At 35.1% G+C, this 25,535-nt stretch overlaps 1 protein-coding gene and 1 pseudogene across 2 annotated transcripts; both read right to left on the bottom strand.

Moving 5' to 3' along the window:
- Positions 1-368: 368 nt before the first annotated feature.
- On the bottom strand, positions 369-2,739 carry LOC117093509 (annotated as a pseudogene). Its single transcript, XR_004441171.1, has 2 exons — positions 1,345-2,739; positions 369-614 (listed from the first exon to the last, which is right to left on the bottom strand). The product of XR_004441171.1 is annotated as an uncharacterized LOC117093509 (transcript).
- A 256-nt stretch (positions 2,740-2,995) lies between these two features.
- On the bottom strand, positions 2,996-25,535 carry IFI44L (interferon induced protein 44 like). The gene is made up of 9 exons (XM_033225390.1): positions 25,369-25,535; positions 17,727-18,214; positions 17,106-17,154; positions 16,189-16,384; positions 10,572-10,724; positions 8,855-9,026; positions 4,599-4,699; positions 4,111-4,285; positions 2,996-3,945 (listed from the first exon to the last, which is right to left on the bottom strand). The coding sequence occupies exons 2-9, from the start codon at positions 18,202-18,204 to the stop codon at positions 3,911-3,913; spliced, it is 1,359 nt and encodes a 452-aa protein (XP_033081281.1). The 5' UTR covers positions 18,205-18,214; positions 25,369-25,535; the 3' UTR covers positions 2,996-3,910.

Here is a 25,535-nt window from a genome sequence, read left to right as displayed (position 1 = left end):
GTGGAGGGGCACTGTGGCACGCAGGAAGCAAGACTAAAGGACCATACTTATGTCTCTCTGGGCCTGCATATCTCACAGAACTCAAACTGCTCTATTTTTCTTTCCTCAATATTTTATTGAGGTAGATAGTGGGTGAGTTTGCACAAAGCTACAAATTCCTGTTGGAAAGAGTCACTTTCTCATGCAACAACCTAACCTACCCATGCACACCACAAAGTCTCTAGCACTGACATTTCAACTGTCTCCACTACATCACTCTCACTTTAGGATGATATTCTACCTCCCAACACACTTATAGTTCATCTGCTATACTCCTTAGCACTGTCTTTGAGCTGTACAGCTTGCTTAACTGTAAAGTATGTAAAGTTTCAAAAATCCTGGATGACCTCTAAAATGTAGCAAAACGATAATTCCCACTACCACTCAGGTTGGTAGAGAAAGATCAGGGAAATCCACAAAATGGAAAATATCCTCCCAGACAAAAGATGTTTCCCCCTTTTTGAGGCCTCCTCACCAATATTTCCTAACCTAAATTTCAAATATGTATTTAACTCCATTTGATGTTTACGTGTTTCCAAAGCAATATAGAGCCAGAGGATAAGAAGTTGTGGTATCTGGCCGGGCGCGGTGGCTCACGCCTCCCGGCACTTTGGGAGGCCGAGGTGGGCGGATCACGAGGTCAGGAGATGGAGACCATCCTGGCTAACACGGTGAAACCCCATCTCTACTAAAAACACAAAAAACTAGCCGGGTGAGGTGGCGGGCGCTTGTAGTCCCAGCTACTGGGGAGACTGAGGCAGGAGAATGGCGTGAACCCGGAAGGCGGAGCTTGCAGTGAGCCGAGATTGTGCCACAGCACTCCAGCCTGGGCGACAGAGTGACACTATGCCTCAAAAAAAAAAAAAGGAAAGAAAGAAATTGTGGTATCATAGTTATGCGCGTCTGTGTGAAGAGACCACCAAACAGGCTTTGTGTGAGCAATAAATCTTTTTAATCACCTGGGTACAGGCGGGCTGAGTCCAAAAAGAGAGTCAGCAAAGGGAGATAGGGGTGGGGCCGTTTTATAGGATTTGGGTAGGTAAAGGAAAATTACAGTCAAAGGGGGTTGTTCTCTGGCAGGCAGGGGTGGGAGGGGTCACAAGGTGCTCAGTGGGGGAGCTTTTGAGCCAGGATGAGCCAGGAAAAGGAATTTCACAAGGTGATGTCATCAGTTAAGGCAGGAACAGGCCATGTTCACTTCTTTTGTGGTGGAATGTCATCAGTTAAGTCAGGAACCAGCCATCTGGACGTGTACATGCAGGTCACAGGGGATATTATGGCTTAGCTTTGGCTCAGAGGCCTGACAATCATTTTGCTAATACTGTCCATTTTAGCACAAAAAGGAGAACTTAGTGTCAACATTTATGCTCCTAAATGATGTTGGGTCAAATTAAATGTTCCTCATTATTTCTCTCTCTTGATCTCTCCTTTACTCCTTCTCTTCCTTGCAGGGTCTCCATCTCCTTCATAACGGCACACTCTGTTGCCCCTTTAAACAAAATAAAAAAGTCTTACATTCTGCCCAGATTTTTTTCAGGATCCACCAAAGAGATGGGTGAATTATGGTCCAAAAGTTGGTAAGGATGATGGTGAGCCTTCAATCACCTTCAGTCTCCCAACAAACAATGGCCAAGGCTTGGTTTTTCCCTGGATTAAATGGAGAAAATCATGCCCTACTTTTTGGACCCATTGCTTCCACATTTGTATGGTAACTGTGAAACCATCCTAATGAACTGCAAACATTAACCACTAAATAAAATGTAGACTTTGAATAAAAGCACAGCTAAGTACTAACCAGCTTGCCCTTTAAGCCAATTCCTTACTGCTACTTACAGCATGACTGTTAGCTCCTTTCCTTATAGTTTCTTTCTGCCTAAAAGTCACATAGACGTGGTCACAAGGCACTAACTTCCCTTAGTTATTTCTATAAGATAACATATGTAACATTAAGAAACATCAAGTTTCTATCTAAAACTTTTTCCAGATCCTGGAATCCCATGGGTCTGCTGACACTAGTCAGTCTGATGACCCTCTCCAAGGAACTGCCTCAGCAAAAAAAAAAAAAAAAAAAAAATTCCAGTTTTCATCTCTGTATGTTTCATTTCATTCCCTACACCCCAACCAATCAGCAGCTCCAGACCTTCACCCCCTTACCTGCCTTTCTCTTAAAAACCCTAAACTGACACCCAGCAGGGAGGTGGATTTGAGGTTTCCTCAACCTTCCTCAATTTGCTGCTATTCAATTATTAAAGTCTTTCTCTACTGCAAAACCTGCTGTTTTGGTGTATTGGTATGTTACTCTGCAACAGGCACAACACTGATGAGCCTAAAATGACTTTTTCTGGTTGTCTCTCTAATTTTTGTTTCCAATATCTACTTGTAGGCCTACTCCTCAATTTCCATGGTTCTCCTATTCCTAGGTCTTTTTTAAAGAGTTAATCTCTTTCACTGAATTGTGTCTCCTGAACATTCATTCACTTGAGCACAACTTCACTTGCAGCTTGGCTTTAGAAAATATTTCATAACTGGACATAAGAAACTCTTGCTTTCTTAATATCTATGACTACCCAAAAGATGAGTATAATTCTTATTAAAACTAAATTAGACTGTCAGAATGTGGATAACTATTGAACCAAAGCATATTATTTTGAAGAAGACTAAGAATTTGGAGAAGAGAATTAAGAAGTCTTTAAAGAAAAAAAAAAACGTGAAAGCTATCTTTTGGGAATTTTGTATTTCTTTCTTAATAGTACTAGCTTTCACAGCTACTAAGAGGACTTCAGAATTATTTGGAGCATGAGTATAAGAACCTTCTTACTGATTTGCACCAGTAACCTAAATTGAAGGACACATGGCTAGGATGATTTGGAATTCAATTAATGAAAATAAGGCATGGGTTTGTTAGAAGAGGAATATTTATTTTTTTCATAGAAATAAAATGTAAATTGTTAAAAAATGTTGGCTTATTTTTATTAATTCAATTACTTACAGTAATTCATATTTTCATTCAGATATAAATGAAACACTCTTCCTTCTTTATTTTTATTTCCTCTCCCCAGCTTTTCATTCTCTTTCAGTCTTCCTTTCTGTTTTTTGTTTGTTTGTTTTGTTTTCTTTTGTTTTTTTGAGTCAGGATCTTATTCTTTCTCCCAGGCTAGAGTGCAGTGGCACAATCTCAGCTCACTGTAGGCTCCACCTCCAAGGCTAAATCAATCATCCTGAGTAACTGGGACTACAGGCACGTGCCATCATACCCAGCTAATTTTTGTGGGTTTTGTTTTGTTCTTTTTTTTTTTTTTGTAGTGGAGATGGGGTTTCATCATATTGCCCAGGCTAGTTTTCCTTTCTATGTAGAGAAAAATTTAAAGTGAATGTGATGTTGGAGAGAGTGGGAGGGAAAAGTAATGGTAAGTGCTTGCTCATTACCAGGCACTGTGCTAAGTTCTGTGAATACATAGATAAGTTAAATCCACACTGTTTCTCAAAGAACTCACAATCTATTTAAGAAAGCAGATGTCTACACAATAATTTTATAACTATTATTCAGTGATTAGTACTCACATAGCTCTATATAGAGTGCTATAGAAGAATAAATAAGAGAGTATCTCATTTTTCCTGGAGTGGTTTAAGAAGGTGTCACCAAAAACTGAATTGTAAATGGTACAGAAATATGGAGGGGTGGTTTGTGGTAGGACCTATCTTAGCCCACTGCTTCTCAGGTTTGGCCATTGAACTTGAGATACGACTGTTCCAAGGACAGAAGGCAAAATGAACAAAAGCAAAATCTGAAGGAGGCTGTCAATAGAGATTGACTCTCATTGAGGCACACCAATACAGGCTGGGCCAAATGTCAGAATCAAGGCAACTTATATCAAATGCAGGGCTGTAACACTCTCTCAATTGCACCTGAAAATGAAACAAAAAAGAGTGGAAATTAAGCACATATCCTAATGCAACTTTCAGGACTAGGGCATGCAGATGGGCCCCAGTCATCTAATAACTGATGTATAACTTAAGATTTTTCAAAAGGCACCAGTGATTTATGAGAGAGGGAGAAAAGGACCAGATTACCAGTTTCCTCAAGAGGCAAATCTTCTAAGAAATCATCTGCAGCCCGCAGCATCTGCCTCAGTGCAGAGAGGATCAGAATATCACTCATGGGGTCCAGTTCCAAATCTGAAGCATAATTTCCAACCATCAAAATACTGGAAATAGGAATGCCTAGCATTTTATGGACATTCATGACCTGTGGAAAGTATATTTAAAAAATGTAAGTCTTGTATTTAATATTTGAAATTTGACCAACTTTAAATACAATTTAAGAAAGAAACCCAAAAAGCAATGGCTTAATAAGTTATCTTGGGAACATACTAATAATTCAGATCATTGCAGTTTTAAGTGTGATATAAATTTGAATTAATCAAGCAATTGATTCCGTTCTTCATTTCCCTGCAAATACGTTGTGTGAGCATATATACACATACAGACACACACACACACACACAAGTATGATTGTGATACTATCACAATAATATCTGGTTATGATCAGCATTCTTTACCTGCCTTTGAGAAGTCATAGATCTACTCAGGTTTAAAAAGTTGTCTTGAAGAACCTCACTGCAATCATCCACTTTAGTAAGCAAGGCTACATGTGCTACACCTATATCAAATAGATAAATCAGTTATTTTATATCATAAATAGCAATGTGTCAACAAGTTATTAAATACGTGTGAAAGCAACTGTATAGGGTAATGTGATTTTGGGAGCTGAAGAATGAAATATCCCCAATACATCTCAATGTGGAGCCTGAAGCTTTTCTAGCAGAGAAATGATCTTTGGTCTTTTTTTCCAACATGAGACAGCATTTTTTCAATGCAACTAAATTCATACTAAATTGTAATTATCTATTATTCCATTCAACTAGTTTGTTTTAAATTGGCCAAGGGGAAAAAAGGGGTTGCTGGACTTTGGGGACTAAAAAGAACCACAAGAAAAAGAGGGGGTGAGGAGGGTTGTGTATGAGCATTTATGAGAGCAAACTGTACTGATTTCACAGTTCTAGTAAGGATCTATGCCTTTCTCCCTCAAACCACAGGGATTGAATTAGTAAATCACACTTGACTTCTAAACGAATCAAAATTCTACTATGCTAACAACTGCTTATGAGGAAAATATAAGATTAATTTCAAACGCCTGTCAAGAAAACTCCCAGAACTCTTAACAGAGCTTTTAGTACCTTCTTCCTACCGAAATCTTGTGTTTCTTTTTTCCATTACTAAATGATTTCTTTTACTACCTTCTCATCATTCAGGTTTTAGAGGAATAACTAGCAAAGTTGGCCAATTAATACCTAGGTTCTGGTAGAGGGCAGTTCTCAATTGATACCTATTTTTTTTTCAACCTCTGTTACAATGTAATTCTTCTCTTTCAAAATTAATACAATGTCCTTTTAGAGGTCCTAAGTCAGCACAGTTAGTTGCGTTAACCATTGCCATCCAGCATGCCAAGCATAATGTGTTGCCATACGTCCTTGAAAACTCATTTTAAAACTTAGCATTTCTCTTTTACCCCAAACCCTCCATAATTTTAAAGCTATTAAGTGATTATATAAGCTTATATATTTACATTGTGTATATCTAATGTTCACTACTCAGACATTTGTTAGATGGTTTGTTAAGTTCAGGTGCAAAACTTATCCCCATTTTATAAGAACAGAAGACTAAAGTTCAGTGAAATTAAGTTACCTTCCTCAAGGTCAAAGTTTACTACTATTTAAAAACGTGGTTCACTTACCCAAGACCATGCTCTATACATTAAACTTCATAGCACTTTTCGGAACCTAAATATGTGATCTTTATACTGATAAAGTAAGCGATGAGGCTTTGGAGTATAAATGTCCCAACAATTCTTTATATGAAAATATTTTCAAATTTCAGTGAGAGTACTTCCAGTTCTGAATCAAATGGAGTAGACAGACTTTCCCCTCTTCTTTACACTAAATATGGCTAAAATCTCTGGACATTATACATAAATCAAACATAAAGATTGAAAAGTGCAGAGGATGCAATTTGGCCAGAAACCTTGAGATCCAAGAAACAATACACAGATGAGTTCTCTAGGTTTTCTTTTTACTTCATATGTCCCAGATTGGCTTTTAGAGACACTCACAACTGAAAAATGCCAATTGGAGCCAGCAACAAGAAAAAAAAAGTAAAGTAAAACCTGTTCCATCTAGTCAAAGCATAAGAAAAAGGGCAGTGTAGCAAGACAGAAAACTTTCAGAAAATAGCCACACTACCTGAGCCAAACACCACAGAAATCACTTAGCCCTATCCATGGATATGTCCTTCCCTTTCCCAACCTTCGTCCTTAGCCAAGGTAGTATCAGACAAGAAAAAAAAATGTAGGGAGCCAGCACATTTATACCTGCACTAACAAGGTCTGTCTTGATGGTGTCAAGGGAGGCTACTTGGGGATCCTAGACTTCCACCAAATCAGCGGCAATGAGGTGCTCTTCTCCCTCTCTGGCAGTGTCAGAGGAGAACAAATGAGAAGCTAGAACTTTACCCTTCATTAACCTTAGATGCAAGGAGGCTTCTAGCCCCTGTGATGTCAGGGGATCCTATATGGGGCGCAGTAAGAAAGTGCCCTTTCTCTAGGGATGTCAAACAAGGCCTCATGGAAAACCTATACTTTCCGTCCTACCAGTATCAGAATATGTCTGTGAAAACACAAGATGTAAGATCCAGAGTCACAGAATAAAATACCTAAAATATCAAAGACACAATTAAAGATCATTTGTCACATCAAAACCCAGGAAATTTTCAACTTGAAAAAGAAAAGCTAATCAGAAGATCCTGACCCTAATTAGATGACAAAGATGTTAGAATTATTTGGCAAGGATTCTGAAGCAACCATCATAAAAATGCTTAAGAGCCAAGTTGGAACATGCTTGAAGCAAATGCAGGAAGTGGAATGCCTCAGCAAAGAAATAGAAGATACGAAAAAGAATCAAATAGAAATTTTAGAACTGAAAGAATATTATACCCAAGATAGGACAAACGATAGATATGCTCAAAAGCAGAATGGAGAGGACAAAGTAATGAACAAATGAATTTAAAGATATAACAATAAAAATTACCCACTCTGAAAAATAAAGAGCAAATAGATATAAAAATAAATAAATAAATAAATATACAGTGAGACTATAACAAAATATCTAGAATTCACGTCCCAGAGTTCCAAAAAGAGAGATGAGATATGGCAGGGCTAGAAATCGTCATAATAGTAAGACAACTGCAGACTGAGAGAAACTATTTGCAAATGATATATCTTACAATTGATTCATATTTAGGATTTACAGGTCTTTCAAAATTCAAGTTCTAAAAAACACAAATAATCCAATCAGAAAATAGTCAAAAGATGTGAGGAGACATTTCACTGAACAAGCTATACAGAAGGCAAATAAGCACATGAGAAGATATTCAATGTCATTAGTCATTAAGCAATGCAAATTAAGAACCTGATGAAATATCAGTATACATCTATTAGAATAGTTAACAATTTTCTAATAGCAACAATAGCAAATACTACGAAGAATGCAGAAAAATCAGATCTCTCATGTATTGCTGGTAGAATTGTAAAATGGTACAGTCCCTCTAGAATGTAGCTTGGTGATCTCTTTCAAAGTTAAACATACAGTTACTATATGACCCCGCATTACATTTTTGGAGACTTATCCCAGAGGAATAAAAACATGTCCACAAAAAAACCTGAACACTAATATTCATAGGAGTTTTATTTGCAGTAGCTAAAAACTGGAATTTTTTTTGATAAAACATGGTTAAACTGTGGGATATCTATACCATGGAATACTATACAATTTTTTTTTAATGAACAATAAATACATACAAAATCTTGGATGGATGTCAGAGGATATTAGGCCGAGTCAAAAAATTCAGTCTCAAAAGGTGACATACTGTATGATTCCATTTGTGTAACATTCACAAGCCGGGCGCGGTGGCTCAAGCCTGTAATCCCAGCACTTTGGGAGGCTGAGACGGGCGGATCACGAGGTCAGGAGATCGAGAACATCCTGGCAAACATGGTGAAACCCCGTCTCTACTAAAAAATACAAAAAACTAGCCGGGCGAGGTGGCGGGCGCCTGTAGTCCCAGCTACTCAGGAGGGTGAGGCAGGAGAATGGCGTGAACCCGGGAGGTGGAGCTTGCAGTGAGCCGAGATCGCGCCACTGCACTCCAGCCTGGGCGACAGAGCAAGACTCCGTCTCAAAAAAGAAAAAAAAAAAAAAAATTCACAAAATGACAAAATTACGGAAATGAAGAAAATATTAGTGGTTGCCAAGAGTTAACGATGGTGGAGGAATAGTGGGTGCCATGGGGGAAATCTATGAAGTGATGTAACAGTTGGTTGCAGAGATGGGTACATAAACTTACACATGTGATAAGATGACATAGAACTATAAACACATATTGTTAGCAATCAGTTTCCTGGATTCAGTCTTCCTGGTGCAGCCACATAGTGTGAAGAGGTGACTTCCCTATCTAACGCCTCAGGAAAATCGCACACGAAAAAAGAAAAAAAGGATGGCTAGTCTATTCTTTAAAGACTGAAAATTAGGATTTGAGGTCTTTCTTCAGTCATGCCTGTGAATGATCTCTACCTGTGACGGCCACCACTCCAGGGAAATTGGATGAAAGGTACATGGGAAATCTCTGTAATCTCTTTGCAACTTCTGGCAAATCTATAATTATATCAAAGTAAATTTTTTTGGATAAGTACGATGAGACTCACCACAGTTTAACACTTCTTTGTGAACTTGCTTGAATTTTGCCAACATTTTAGAGGAGAGATTGTCAATAGAGTTGATGTCTAAGACATAAGCCACACAGTGAATCCTGTCCTTCAGAGATGGAGAGGTGATAAAAGTAGAATGCTCAGGTGTAATTGGTTTACGGGGATTAAACTGTTATAAAAACATAAGGTAACATTCAGAATTCAGAGAGTTTCTGTTTAATCCTTAAAGAGACAATTAATGCTTCTAATACTGTAACTACTTATCTCCCTCCTCCCCAGCAATTCTTTCCCCAAATTAGTAGCACCCACCTCTTTACTCCCTTCCCACTGTGAGCATAATGCCATTATATCTCTCTCGCAGGAAAAAAAAAAAACGCTTTATTGCTGTGGCAAAAATGATAATCATCCATTGTAAGTATTACAGGAAAGTATAAAGAATATTTTGGGAAAGCTAACATCAAATCCTACTATCCTGAAATAAACACCATTAACATTTGTTAAATACAACTTAAAACTCCTCTCTAAGCATTTTGCATGCTTAAATGAACTGGATAGAGAGAATAAAACAAAGAAAAATATGTTGCAAATGCTATTTAAATTAAAAGACTGTAATTTATTTTGATTTTATAGAAGAAAAACAAACTAAAGTGAAATAAAAGAAATACCAACTTTGAAGTTAATGTCTTCTTACCACAAGACAATAATCTTTCTAAGATTAAGGAAATAGATTATGAAACAAGAGTTTGGAAACATGTAGTTACTAAGCTATATATTTCAATGTTGGACTGAATTGACTGGTTCCCTGCTGTGAAAAATTAGGGTGTTGGTATGCTCCTGATTTCTCCAATGTCTTCGCTGTATCCCCGCTCTCTTTATCTGTGTGTCTCCTTTTCCCTGACTGCATTATGAACTCCTGGAGGATAAGGATTGTGTTGTTATTGAACTATGTGTTTTCAGTAACTGGCTTAGAGTTTGGCACAAATATGGTTTATAATAAATGGTTTTTGAATGAATAAATGAATACATAGGTAAGGTTTCCAATTCAGCAAAATTGGGAGGCAAAAGAGAGTCTTCTTTAGAAATTGAGGCTGATACCCAACACCTAAAAGAAAGGTAACAATCATTGTTGGCTTTTTTGAGAACTTAGACTATATCATCTCATTTAATCTTCTTAGCCACCCTATGAGATGGACACCATTAATACCAACATTGCACACCTAAAAAAAAAAAAAACTAAGAGAGAGAAGTGTGTAACTTACTTATGGGTACACATCTGCTAGTAGCAAAGTCAAATTTTGAATCTAGGTATTTAGTAGTGAAATCTAAGCATTTACAGTATAAAATCACATTTCAATACAAAGTGGTTACTTGTTCCAATATTTTGTCTATGTAACCCAAAAAGTGCAAGGGATTAAGTGACTATTATTATTTTACATTATTGTAAAGAGTGATAAAAGCACACGATCTCCTTGATCTTTTACTAGAATGTGAATAAATAGAATCCTGCCTTTTGGCTTTATTTTTCAATGTTACAGAAAAGAACAGTAGTCACTCTACTTTTTTTATATGAATCCTTATTCATTTAAAGTAGAATAGTGTTGATTGATGTTGAAACCACATTATGGCAGTTGAAATTGTCTTATGAGGTTAAAAATTCAATGAAAAATACTGAAGAAAATGATTTGAAATGTTTTGGATATTGAAGAAATCTTACCTGATATCTGTCTGGTGTACAACCTTTTAAGATGTAGGGAATGTCATCCATGCACAGTCCTGCTCCCTCTGCCCCATCTAGCCCCATGGTGTCACACAACATAAATGGCAGAGATTTTCCATTTTTTCCATCTTTAACAGAATAGATCCTATACTGTTAAAAAATATATATATTAAGTGTGAAGTTTCATCCATCATCCAACATTCAAAACAGGATAATAAGAAGAAAAGAGATTGGTTAATATTTGAACACCATGGTCCGCAAACAGTTTGGTCTCAGGACCCCTTTAGACTCTTAAAAGTTATTGAGAATCCCAAAGATCTGTTATTTATGTGGGTTATATCTATGAATATTTAAAATGTTGGAAATTAAAACTGAAAAAATTTTAATGTTTCTTTTTTAATTAAAATGGAAAAGTATATGTAATTTATCATGTAAAACATGCATGTGTGTATATATATACACACACACATACATACAAAATGGTATGTTTTGACTCCTTGCTTTTTATATTTTATGTATCTACTATCAGTATTTGTTTTGTGGTTAATCATGATGCTTACAAAAGAAAATTTATAACTGGTTATATTAAGTTAATAACAGCTCCACTTAGATAGAAAAAAAAAAAAAAAACCACTCCAGATTTTTACTCCACTCCTCCCCACAGTTTGCATCTTTGATGCCACAATTTACATCTTTCCATGTTGCATATCCTTTAACAAAATATTATAGCTATTATTATTTTAGTAGTTTTGTCTTTTAAACTTCATATTGAAGATATAAGTGATTTACACACCATCATTATAGTATGAGTATTCTGAATTTTACCATATAGTTTTACCAGTGAGTTTTATACTTTCAGATATTTTTACATTACTTATTAGCATCCTTTTCTTTCATCTTGAAAAACTTGCTTTAGCATTCTTGTAAGACAGGTCTAATTGTAATGAACTCCCTCAGCTTTTGTTCATCCAGGAAAATTTTTATCTATCCTTTATATCTGAAGGACAGCTTTATTGGGTATAATATTCGCAATGGATGTGTTTGTTTGTTTTTTCTTTCAGCACTTTGAATATTTCATCCCACTCTCTCTTGGCCTGTACGGTTTCTGCTGACAAGTCTGCTGCTAGTCATATTAAAACTCTCTAATATGTTATTTGCTTTTTTTATCTTCCTGTTTTCAGAATCCTCTCTTTGTCTTTGATATTTTACAGTTTGATTTTAATATGTCTTGGGTTAATCTTCTTTGGATTAAATCTGACTGGGGACTTTTCTCTCAGCTTTACCTGGATATTTACATCATCCTCCAGGTTTGAAAAGTTTTTTGCTACTATTTATTTACTTAAGATATCTATTACTTTTAATTTCTTGTCTCCTTTAGCTCCTATAACTTGAATATTTGTTCTTTTGATGCTGTTCCATAAATCCCATAAGCTTTCTTCATTCCTTTTCATTTTGTTTTTTTTCTCCTCTATCTATATTTTCAAATAACCTACCTTTAAGTTCACAGACTCCTACTTGATCAGTTCTGCTGTTGATGGTCTCTATTTCATTTCTCATTTCACCCACTGTATTTTTTATCTCTGAAAATTGTTTGATTTTTTTATAATTATTACAACCTTTCTATTAAATTTCTTATTCTGATCACTCATCATTTTTCTCATTTTGTTAAATTGTTTCTCTGTATTTTCTTGAAGTTTGCTGTGCTTCGTTAAAATAATTATTTTGAATTCTTCAGGTGGTTCATACATCTCCATTTCTTTAGGATTGGTCACTGGCACATTATTTTATCTCTTTAATGATGTCATATTACCCTGATTGTTCTTGACTCTTGTGACTATATGTCAATGTATAAACATCTCTGGAAGTAGGTACTTATTCCAATCTTTGCAGGTTGCCTTTGTCTGGAAAAGTCCTTCAACAATTAGCCTATCCAAAAATTCTGAGCACGCTGCCTTGCATAGTCCCAAAGCCTGGGACCACTGTGACTGGTGCAGCACTGAGGCATGCCTAAAGCTCAGGGCCACTGTGGCATCCCTGTCATTAAGTGCTGTTCAGAGGTTGGGCCACTAATAATCCATCCATGGTGGGGTCCAGGGACTGAGTCCACCATGCAAGCTTGAAGCTTAGGGCCACATGGTCTTACTTTGGCACCAGCACGGGGCTAGAGGCTCATCTGTCAAATAACAGCCTAAAGTCTGGGGCCATGAGGTTCTATCCAGTGCTCTATTTTACTGTAGTAGGCCTGATATTGGAGTCCAGGTAAAGTCCTGTGCTCAACTCCCTCTTTTCCCCCAAGCAGATGAGTTCTCTCCACACTATGCTGCCTGGGATTGAGGGGGGTGATGCAGATGACGTAAAACTGTTTTTCCTACCCTCTTCAATGTATCTTTTGTTATTATTGTGCTAGAACTGGTACTGTAATCTTTCACCTGATTTCCTGAGGTGATATTTTTGTGTGTTAGTAGTTATTCAAATTGATGTTTCAGCGGAGGAATGATTGCTGGAGAGACCTATGTGACCATCTTGCTCTGCCCCTCCTCCTCTTAAATGTTGTTTTAATCATGAAAAATTCAATTATAAACCTGTCACATGTTTATCAAATAACATTTTTTACTTAAAAAGCATTTTAAAAAATTTACATAAAACAGTGTCATTGGTTTATTATTACAATTCCCTTTAAAGTCTGGATTAAAGAATATAACTGTAATCTCATATGTGGCTCTGATTCATTCTCTTGATAATGTTGTTTCAATTGATGTATGTGAAGAAAATATGGCCTCTCACACGTATGTATACTATGAAAAGGAGGTAATATTTCACTGTATAGCTTTCAGGTAATTGTGAATATTCCTCAACATAATATAGCAAAGCTCAACAAGTAATAACTTCTTAAAGGTTAGTTGCAAGTGGAATCTGCGACATTTTTATATGCCGCCACATTAAATCCATTGGTTCGTCTCATACTTTGAATATATCTTTTACTCATGCATGATTTTTTAACCTAATTTATTGCACATTTTAAAACATTGGTTCACTGGGTTATCCAGATCTTCCTAATGTTGACACATTTCATCATACAATATTAAAACATCCCATTTGTTAATACCACCATTAATCTCACTGGATAAGTCTTAAGTGTTGAAAAGCTGTCAGGCTCAGAATAGTGGATACAAGTTTCTCTAACTTTGATTTTTCTCAAAAGCTCAAATTTTGTTATTGGCAACAGACACTGTCAGTTTTTGCTTTTGTCTTTAATTAGCAAGGTCGCTTTGAGCATTTTCATTAAGATATCTGCCAAATATCCAAGTATGAATAAGTAAGTCTGTTCTGTCCAGTAAAAGTGATGTCACATAAAAAAAAGTTCAGTTAACAACTCAGTTGCTCCAGTGCTTTTTCTAAAGACAACTGCTAATTTTCAATATGCATTAGAAGTACTTTATGAGCACTTCCCATGTTGTCATACTGAATATCAAAATGATGTGTATTCCAAAGTAGAGTTTAAATAAAATCAGTAACTGTTACTATTCATCAAGGAGTAAAACTGGCATTTTTTCCTGTAAGTGCAGTAATTGGGAGAAATACAGTGAGTAGTAGTAGTGTTTGGTGCCACCGTTTGATTCATATTAATGTGCCAATGGGTAAAACTATGTTGTATAATTAATTCAAGTGTCAAGACACTAGGAAAGACAAAAAAAAAACTTAGAATAATTCTAAAAATAGTTTTGAACTCAGAGATATCCTTAAAATGTATCTGGGAACCCAAGGGGTCCACAAATCTCACTTTGAGAAGCACAACAGAACTTTCTTTCCTAGATAAACACATTCAATATTATGGCAAGGATATTTTTTAGAAGAATTCTGAAAGTATTTTATTTGTTGGTCAGATATACTTTCAACATACACACAAAAAAAATGGAAGATTTAGGAAGAATTGCAAAGGAAAGGATTTCTCAGAGACACTTTAATTACAATTTTTCCATCTGTGGTTCTGGCAAGGGTGTAATATCACTCAAACCAGAAGGGAGAGAACCCTCTATGACCTATTGTGGTCTGTAATAAAGTCAAAAGCTCTCACTGGGCCATGAAACGCATAGGCATAATCCCACTGAAGTTTTTTATCTAGGAGAATAGGACTTACCAGTGCCTCAACATGAAAGAAATTACACTAAGCACTAGAGTTAAAGTACATGGTAAAATTTCAGGAACACCAATATGCATCTTCGTAGTTTCCTTACCCATTGATTTGCTTGCTTTATAACTTCAATTATTCAAAAGAAAGGGTCTTTAAGCAATAAAATATTCTATTTCCCTCATAAAAGTCTGCCCTACATTTCTTCAATTTAAATAACATTTGCATTTCATTGGAATTCAGTGTCTACAGCTTCTCTTAAAATAAGACCTTTGGAATTTAAAACTTAAAAGGAAGAAAGAGAAATTTTGTCTTGAGTAGTACCTCTATTATAGCATATATCACAATGAATGATACATATTTATTATCTGCATTGGTCTCTGAGATCTCTGGACAACAGGACCAAGCATTATTTGTATTTAGGTCTCTATTTCTGAATAAATATTTAGCAAACAGAGACATTTCAATCAATGCTTAATTAATTTAATTTGTGTTGCTATACCTTGCCATGGCTTCTGAGACTACACTGATATATTAAAATAAAGCCACTCCAGAGCATAGTATCTGGCCAACATCAAGAAATAAGATGTAATTCTTGAAAGCCCTAGAAAATTCTTTCAGTTATTGAGTGTAACACAAAGGCTAAAAATCAACCATTACTGTCTTATTATGCAGTCTTATATTATGCTAAATTTTGCATTGATAATACACCGCATATTGATAATACATAGCATAATATTGTCACCTAACAAGTGACAATATTAATTTGTGGTAATCATTTATAAAGCCTGATTCTAAAATTTTCTATTCTTTCCCTTTCTTATTTTTTTGTTTGATAGCATGTGCATGATAACATTGAAAAGCATAAACCAGAAAGAATTTTCTAGACAAGTGTTGCATCATAATTTGTAGTTCTTTAGAGCAACAAGTAAGAAATCTATATTACTATTTATTTCCTTATGTATATCTTTTTGTAAATAAGATAGTTTTTGTAAGAGCATAGATTTACACTTCAAGTTCTCCTTCAAAGTTGACCCACCAAAGTGAAATACTATTTTGCTTTTCATGACCATGTCTTAGAAAATGGTCTCACGTAATAAAAAAAAAAATTATCTTACGTAATTCTCATTATTTTACTACAAAAAAGAAAAACATTTTAAACCAGGTAAAATCATGTGGTACGTGAGTAAAATGAACGTCAAATATAATGGCCAAATATTTCCATAGGGTTTTTTAATTTTTGTTGTTTTTTACACAAATACTAAAAAGTATTCTTTATGTAACTGCTTCTTCCTTCCATAAAATTTGAAAGCTTCTCTGTATATATAGCACAATGGAGGTGATTCCGATTAAAATTTTACTTCTATTTTCCATTTGATTTAGCATTTAATTGTATGTTAGGATTGCCCTGAGAGAAAAAGGCAAAGACATAAACAATATAGTAATTGTAATCTATAAAATAAAATCCTCAGGGAAATAACTTACCCGTTCAGTAATGCTGATGGTATCAGACCCGACTATGGCTTGGCCAGTCACATGGCCATGAAAAACAGACTTGACTGAATTGAAAAAACTGGACTTTCCAGACCCAACTGGACCCACCAAAAGAATACGAATTTCTGAAACCAAGTCTGCATAGGGCTTGTAGCCTCTGATGTCTGCTAGAAGCCTATTTCTGTGCCTGTTAAAATATAGTGGTTAAATACAGCATAAGAACAGCCAATAAAGAATACCATAAAGAACACTACAAGTCACCTAGAGCTTCTTTCTCTTCTGAGAAGGGTATTTTTTCAATACTTAATTATTATATTGATAATGGGATCTTCTATAATATGATTGGAAATATCTAAAGTTATACATTTTGTGCTTAAAGAAAATGCATTATTTTACATCTGACTAAAGTTAAATATTAACCAGCAACCAAACAATTTTTCAACTAGTAGTCTTAGATCACATGAATGTAATGAGAAATATCAGTAACATTGAAGATAAATTATTATTTTCACTAAAAATACATTAAGGAGAAATCAAAATAAAATATATGCAATGTAGCTATCTATAAATTTAAAAAGGGAGTTTGTTTTTGATATTTACTAAGGATTCTCAAAAGCTGTTTCTCAAGGAAAAGATTCAGAGAAATTATCTAAAATGTTTATCCAGACTCTACCTGGAAAATTTTGATCTGAAGTGGAAATGAAGTCAAATTGGTCAATGCCATCAGGTGGATATTTAAAGTTTCATAGTTGGTAGTGGTTTTGTTATTTTATGCCAAAAACATTCTAACTCTTTTTTTTTAATCATTCCAGTGGCATGAGTTTTATCTTTACTACTTATTTGTCAGCATTCTTTATACAAGTGGTCTAAATAAAATCATTAATAGATAGCCCAAGAATCCAACTTACTCTCTGGCTTTCAATATCCTCTTTGTGCAGTCTAGGTTATACTTAGTTCCTATAGGAAATAAACATAGCATAATAAGTTTTTAAAACTTGTCTGGTTGAATATGGCCAAGTCTACTTTTGAAATAAGACATTGAGTTTGCTTGCATAACCCAGAGCTGAGTTGCTCAATTAGGAGTCAGGGTTGGCAACATAATGAGAGGAAGAGGAGAAAAAATTATCCTCTCTGCACATTAACTTGCTCTGGAAGGTCTCACATAATTACACCTAGAAGTTCTAAGGGTCATATGTTATAAGGGTCTGATCTTTGGGTCATACATCAAAACAGACCAGCTCTGATGATAAGATCTCTCTCTCTCTCCACATCTCCAACTCCTTTGTCATCTCTATCTCTGTACATACATTTCTCAACTTGCTCTTCTCAAAGCAACCTATACGTTCTGGATAAAAACCTCATAATCTTTATGTTCCCCACATTTCATTTCAGAATTTATCAAAGAGTATAAATTGGCACGAATCTAACTGTTCCTCTCACTTTCCTCACTCTTGTAGATCAATTATTACCTACTGAACACAAAGATTAGAATCATAATGTGAGATGTAGGACTATCTAATTTTACGTACCTTCAACTCGAAAAACTTCGCACTCCAAAAATTGAAGGTGGCCATAAAACCTTAGTTTCAAGTTTTTTGTCATCATTTTATCTAGATAAATTTTATTATCTGGACATATAATGAAAATATTCTTTTTTGATAAATGACACACCAGTTGTTTATCAATAATTTTTGGTGCTGTATTTAAGAGCAATGTTTCTATTTCAGTGGTGTCATTTTTCTTTTGAAGTGAAAACCACAGGGAATCATTTGGCTCTGTCGAACTTTCACATAAATTAGTATAATTTCCAAGCACAAAGGCTACAATCATATTTTCATTAATGTAAGTCATTGTTATAGTATATCCCTGATGGCTGCATCTTTGAACCATATCTTCAATGCTACCTCCATGAACACTAGACTTATAGAGAAGACTCAAAGAAACGTTTCCAAGCAGCTTGCGCAGATGATTTTCATCATTCCATGTCAATCTTGTTGTCACTTCCATTGTTCTAGATCTAATGGAAAAACAATTATAGGTTGAGAAGCTTATATAATATAGTAGCTTATAGCTTAGCTTTCCACTTCTACTTTCAGTGAGTTCTTTTTTCACTGATTCAATTAAAACATATTATTTGGTTAAGGCAAAAAATATAGAAATGGCACAATAATGATAGATATAAAAATATATAATTTAGAAAGGAAAAGTCATTAAAATTTTTAAATCAATTGACAAACTTCAGAAAGTTAAAGAATAAAGAAAAAATAAATCTGAATAAGAGTCAGCAAACTTTTTCATAATGAACAAGATAGTAAATATTTTAGCCTTTGTAGGCCATAAGGTCTCTTCCACAATTACTCAACTAGCCTTTGTAGGCCATAAGGTCTCTTCCACAGTTACTCAACTTTGCCACTGTAATACAAAAGAAGTCATAGATAATATGTAAACAAGAGAGCATGACTATGTTCCAATAAAATTTTCTTTAAAAATGCATATGGCTGGAACAGAGGCCATCATCATCATATCACATTCATCATTTGCCAATGTATGGATTAGAAAATGGAGCCTAGGAATTCATGCAAAATAAAGCACATAAAGAAACTGAAATGTGAAAGAAGATAACAGCTATGGAAGTCTTACAGTAGCATAATAGACTATTGGTCATCACAACAATTATTTCAACAAAAAAAAAACTGGAAAAGAAGGATAAACTATAAAAACACATGTGTCATAAAGCTCTAAAGACCAAACAAGGCAGTTAAGACCTATAGCTATTGGCAAAGATTTGGAGAAGTTATAGAAAGAGAGATTAGCTAGGCATTTGGGAGCACATTTGCGACGTGCGTCTGTCAGATTCAGAAAAGGCATTGTGGTGCTGAAAAGTTAAGCAAAGCGTTTGCTAGATTCATAGAGTTAGGGAGATAAAAATCATCCTTTGAGTGCAATAAGGAGAGTACCTGGGAAACCTTTCCCTTAGGCTACAGTTTGGGATTCTAAAGAGCTACAGGGAAAACCAAAAACCATATGCTCTCACTTATAAGTGGGAGCTAAGCTATGAGTACACAAAGGCATACAACTGATATAATAGACTTTAGAGACTCAGAAAGGAGAGGATGGAAGAGGAGCTAGGGATTAAAAAAACTACGTATTAGATACAGTGTACACTACTTGCATAATGGATGCACTAAAATCTCAGAATTCACCACTATATAATTCATCCATGTAACAAAAAACCATTTATACTCCAAGTACTATTGAAATAAATTTTTTTAAAAAACTTGGCCGGCGCGGTGGCTCAAGCCTGTAATCCCAGCACTTTGGGAGGCCGAGAGGGTGGATCGCGAGGTCAGGAGATCGAGACCATCCTGGCTAACACGGCGAAACCCCGTCTCTACTAAAAAATAGAAAAAACTAGCCGGGCGAGTTGGCGGGCGCCTGTAGTCCCAGCTACTCGGGAGGCTGAGGCAGGAGAATGGCGTAAACCCGGGAGGCGGAGCTTGCAGTGAGCTGAGATCCGGCCACTGCACTCCAGCCTGGGCGACTGCGAGACTCCGTCTCAAAAAAAATAAAAAAATAAAAAAAAAATAAAAAAAAAAAAAACTTAAGAAAAGAGCTACAGAGAAGAAGTAAGTATGAACTGGAAGCAGACAGAGTTAATTTCATACTTCAGTATTCTTAATCCTGGATTGAATTAAAGTAAATGAGAGTTGCTAGTGTCCACAGTTGCACGGCAGAAACAAAATAAATCTTGTCTGGATGAAAAGAACATTCTTCCAGCTTCAAAATATCTCTATGATTTTTTAACTATTCAGTGACTCTCATTCATCATAAACACATTCATGTTTCGAGGTAAATGAAACAACATGATAGAAAACCAAGAGGAAAGAGCACACACTAGAAACAAACCCTTACTTATACTGGAGTTACCCATAGAGATTTTTAAATTACTATGTTTAATATGTTCAAACAGCTAAAAGGTAAGATTGAATGATTTACAGTAAAATGAATACAATAAAAAGTCAAAAAGAGATTCTATATGTAAAAATATATATCTGAAATTAATAATTAAGTGAAAACATTTAACTGCAAGTAGGCAGAAAGAATTAGAAGAATATTTACCAACTGAAGTATTGAGACTAAAAGAGAATCAAAAGAGAAAAGGGCAAAAGGGATTAAAGGATACAGTAAAATTAGTTGAGATATATGAAACCAGAAAACAAGAATAAAAGAAAAAGAGTATAGAAGAGATATTCTACAAATCTTAAAAAGTAAACAAGTCTCAAAACATTTCAAAGTACTATAATATTGAACAAATAGTATAAGCCAGCAATTTTTTAACAAGAAGATAACTAGTAGATCCCCTCATACGTTGGAAAATAAAAAACATATTTTGAAATAATCCATTATTCAAATAAGAAATTATAATGAAATTTAATTAAATGATAAAATATTCTTGCTAAAACTTATAGAATGAAGATAAAATGTTACAAACATCATATAAGCTTAAACATATAAGAAATGAAGAAAGGCTGAAAATTAATTATATAAACTTTCACTTCAAAAGATCAGAAAAAATACCAATTAAACTCAAAGTAAGTAGAAAGAAATAATAAAAATAAAAGCAAAAATAATGGACAGAAATATTAATGGACAAATCAAGTATACAATAGAGAAGATTAACAAAATCAAAACCCAGTTTTCAAAAGGATTAACAAAATTTGTAAAACAGTGCTGACATTGACAAAGGGAAAAAAGGGAAGGAATGTCCTAAAATCCAAAACATAAGAGAAAACATCAGTACCGATGCAATAAATGATAAACTATAAAATGGTCTGAAGATACAACTTTGTAAAAATAAACTTAAGAATAAATTAAGTGAACAAATTTCTAGAAAAATACAACTTACCAAAGCTGACATAAAAGTAAATACAAAATTTGACTGTCTCATAGCTATTTTTTAAAACTAAATTCATAATTAATTTAAGACTTCCCCAAGAAAACTCAAGGATCAGCGTCTAGTTGCTGAATTCGACCAAATTTTGAAGAATATATAATATACAATCTTACACATGTTCTTCCAAAGAATAACTTAGATACCAAAACCTGTTAATGGTGTTATCAGCAACAAAAATTACAGGCCACTCTTTTATAAATATAGATGGAATGATCCTCAGCAAAATATTAGCAAACCAAAAAAAAGGAAAGAAAGAAGGGTAATACTGAGTCAAAGCATGTCATGACAAAATACAACAATATGCTGTCTCCAAGAAATCACTTAGACTTAGGAACACACATAGGATGAAAATCAAGTGATAATAAGGGCATCTTTGCAAATGGTAACCGCAAGAACTGCAAGGTAACCCGCAAGGGGTGTGTGTCCTTATCCCTCACAAAATAGACAGTAAATCAAAACCTGTCATAAGAAGCTATGAAGGACATCATATAATAATAAAAGGGTCAATTCACCAGAAAGATATAACAGTTATAAATATGTGTTCATCCAACATCAGAGCACCTAAATAAATGAAGCAAACACTGAAAATTGAAGGGAGAAACAGCAACACAATAAGAGAAGGAGATTTCGATAGCCCAGTTACAATAATTTATCCATTATAAAATATCCAAAGAGAAGATCAATAGGAAAACAGAGAACTTGAACACCATAGTCCTAATAGACCTAATAAGGCGTATACAGGGCATTCCACCCAGCAACAACAAAATACACATTCTTTTCACATGTATTATAGGAGAGTTCTCCAGGATAGATTACATGTTAGGTCAAAAAACAAGTCTTAATAAATCTAAGAAGATTGAAACCATATCAAGTGTCTTTCCTCATAACCATGTAATGAAACTAGAAATCAATAGCAGAAAATCTAGAAAATTAACAAGGATGTGAGAATTAAACTACACCCTCTGGAATAAGCAGTGGATCAGAAAGAAATCCGAAGGGGAATTTTAAAATATCTTGAGGCCACCATGGTTCTCAGACATTCGGATTCTGGGACTTACACCACCAGCTCTCCCAGTTCCCAGGACTTTGGGTTCAGATTGGGAGTTCCACCACTGGCTCCACTAGTTCTCAGACATTTGGATTCAGACTGAATTACACCAAGCTTTCCTGGTTTTACATCTGGCAGGTGGCAGATAGTGAGACTTCTGCACCTCCAACGTCATGTGATCCAACTCCCATAACAAATTTCCTTAGTCTTTTTTTTTTTTTAATGTTGATTCAGTTTCTCTGAAGAACATTGACTAATTCAAATTGGTCATCTCAATAGATACAGAAAAGACATTTGACAAAACCCAAACCCTTCCATGATTAAAAAAAAAAAAAAAAAAAAAAAAAAACTTAAAAAACCAGGAGCAGAAGGAAATTACCTCAACATAGTAAATCCATGTATAAATAGTCCACAGTTAACATCTTATTCAGCAGTGAAAAACTAACAGCTTTTCCTCTAAGATCATGTACAAGACAAGATTATCCACTTTAACCACTTCTATTCAACATAATACTGAATGTCCTAGCCAGAACAAGTAGGCCACAATAAAAAAGAAAGTGAAAAAGATACCTGAATGATAAAGGAAGTAAAATCACTTCTGCTCACAGATGATATTACCTTATATGTGGAAAACCCGAAAGCAGCTACAGATAAAGTAATAGTATTGACTAATTTATTGTGCTATTCATCTATGACTGCATAGCAATTTCCCATTCATTTAGAGGCTTAAAACAAAACACATTTATAGTCTCACAGTTTCTCTGGGTCAGAAATCCAGCCATTACTTAGTTTGGTTCTCTGCTTCAGAATCTTCCACGAAACTGTAGCAAAGTGCTAGCCACAGCTGCAGAATGTTTATGTTTAATGGGAGAAGGCCATGCTTCCAAGCTCCTTTGGTTGTTAGCAGAATTCAGTTCTTTATGGTTGTAGATATGAGAACTCTATTTCTTGCTAGCCGATGATCAGAGGCTGTCCTCAGTTCTCAGTTGGTTGTTGGCCTGAAGTCACCCTTAATTCCTTGCCAAATGGGCCTCCCCAACGTGACCACTTACTTCACTGAAACCAGCAAGGGAGAGAATCTCCTAGCATACCGGACATTATAATCTTAACATATCACATTTGCCAAATTCTATTAGTTACAGTTAAGTCACAGATTCCATCCACAGGCAAGGGGGGATTATACATGGACATGAGTATTAAAAAAAAAAAGGACAGGGACAATTAGGAGCTATTTTAGGGTCTGTACACCACATTGTAAAAGATAACTGAATACAATCAATATGTTAAATATTGTTTAATATGGTTAATATGTTAAAATTCCTTCTAGTATCTCTCAGGTTTATCACAGCAACCTTTCTATTGTGAATTTCTATTAACGATAGAAAAGATATGGAATCAACCTAATTGTCCATAAGTCGATGGATAAAGAAAAATGTGGTATATTACACAATGGAATACTATTTAGCTATAAAAACAGTAAAATCATGTCATTTGCAGCAACATGGGTGGAACTGGAGAATATTAAGTGAAATAACCTAGGCACAGGAAATATCACACTTTCTCCGTCATATGTGGAAGCTAAAAATGTTGATATTATAAATGTGGAGAGTATAATGATAAATACTGGAGGCTAGGAAGGGTGGGTGGGTGTCTAGGAAGAACAGATGAAGAGATGTCAGTTAATGAGTACAAATATACAGTTAAATAAAAGGTAGAAGTTCTATTAGTCAACAACAAAGTAGAGTGACTATAGTCAAAAACAATGTATTGTGTATTTCAGTAGCTAGAAGACTTGGCTTGTTCCCAACACGTGGCAATAATAAATACTCAAAGTGAAGGAAACCACAAATACCCTGACTTGATCATTACACATTCTAAGTGCATCACCAAATATCACCTGTACCCCATAAATATGTAATGTATCATGTATCAATAAAAATAAAATTAATATGTCTATTAATTTTTTAAATTATGGTATAAAACCATTTTTGCTGGTATATAAAAACAGAAGTAATTTTAACACAGTAATACTAGAGATCATATTTAGGTACATAAACACATACATACAGAAAACCATAAAAACAATTATGACAATAATTTATACCAAAGTCTAGATAATGTTGCCCTCTGGAAATAAAAAGAAGAGTAAAGAATATAGGAGAGGCTGGGTGCGGTGGCTCACACCTGTAATCCCAGCACTTTGGGAGCCCGAGGATGGCAGATCACTTGAGATCAGGAGTTCAAGACCAGCCTGGCTAACATGGTGAAACCCCGTTTCTACTAAAAATACAAAAATTAGCCAGGCATGGTGGTGCACACCTGTAATCCCAGGTACTTGGCAAGCTGAGGCACAAGAATCCCTTGGACCCGGGAGGCTGAGGTTGCAGTGAGCCGACATTGCAACACTGCTCTGCAGCCTGGGCAATAGAGTGAGACTCTGTCTCAAAAGAAAACAATGTATAGTAGAGAGTCATAGATTTCTTCAACTTTATTTGTAATGCTTTTGTTTTTAAGTAAAAGAAAACTATTCTAATTTAAAAAGCAAATCGTTTTTAGAATCGGGTAAAACTATATCAGATTACAGGATGGATCCTTTATACTCTTTAGTTATCTGTGTGTGAAATTTTCATTAAAATAAAAGACAAATGAAAGAGCAAAATATGATCATTAGCAACAATTCCACTCTGAAACTCCTTTTTAGAAAAAAAGAAAGCAAGCTTTTTCTTCACACACAGCTAGGAAACATTGGATGGCAAGAAGTCACTTACTTGTGATATTCTCACTTATACGTGGAAGCTTTAAAAAAAAGTTGATTTCATGGAGGCAAAGAGTAGACTGGTGGTTACCAGAGGTTGGGAAAGTCAGAGGAAGGGGATGATGAAAAGAGGTTGGTTAAAAGGTACAAAAATACAGCTACATAGAAGGAATAAGTCCTCGTGTTCATAGTACAATAGGGTAACTATAGTTAACAATAATTTATTGTCTATTTTGAAAAGGCTAGAAGAGAAAATGTGGAATGTTCCCAACACAAAGAAATGATCAATGGTTGAGGCAATGGATTTCCCAATGATCCTGATTTGATCATTACACATTGTATGCTTGTATCAAAATATCACACATATCCCATAAATATGTACAAATATTATGTTTCAATTAAAAAGTCACTTACCTGTTTCTAAGAGTTGAATCAGGCTTAAATTGAGGATTAACTGTTCTGTCTGATTTATTGAGCAGCCACGGTTTGGGGACAGAAGTTTCTTAAAAGATCCCTGACTTCAGAGACTCTAGGAAAGAAAGGAAACTGAAACTCAAAGCAGCAAATGCTCAGCTGGCAGC

Source organism: Trachypithecus francoisi, unplaced genomic scaffold (assembly GCF_009764315.1).
Source record: "Trachypithecus francoisi isolate TF-2019V2 unplaced genomic scaffold, Tfra_2.0 Lachesis_group12, whole genome shotgun sequence".
In the NCBI taxonomy this organism is placed as follows: Eukaryota; Metazoa; Chordata; class Mammalia; order Primates; family Cercopithecidae; genus Trachypithecus; species Trachypithecus francoisi.
Note: the sequence above shows the minus strand (reverse complement) of the source record. Positions and strands in the feature narration are given on the sequence as shown.

What these genes read in the sequence shown, in the direction of transcription:
- IFI44L (XM_033225390.1), bottom strand. Translation starts at nt 18,204, where the DNA reads ATGGAAGTGACAACAAGATTGACATGGAATGATGAAAATCATCTGCGC. An exon ending in CTATGACTTCTCAAAGGCAG is followed by an intron (nt 4,286 to 4,598) that starts GTAAAGAATGCT and finishes TACTTTCCACAG; the next exon opens with GTCATGAATGTCCATAAAAT. An exon ending in TTTGCCTCTTGAGGAAACTG is followed by an intron (nt 3,946 to 4,110) that starts GTAATCTGGTCC and finishes TTTCATTTTCAG; the next exon opens with GTGCAATTGAGAGAGTGTTA.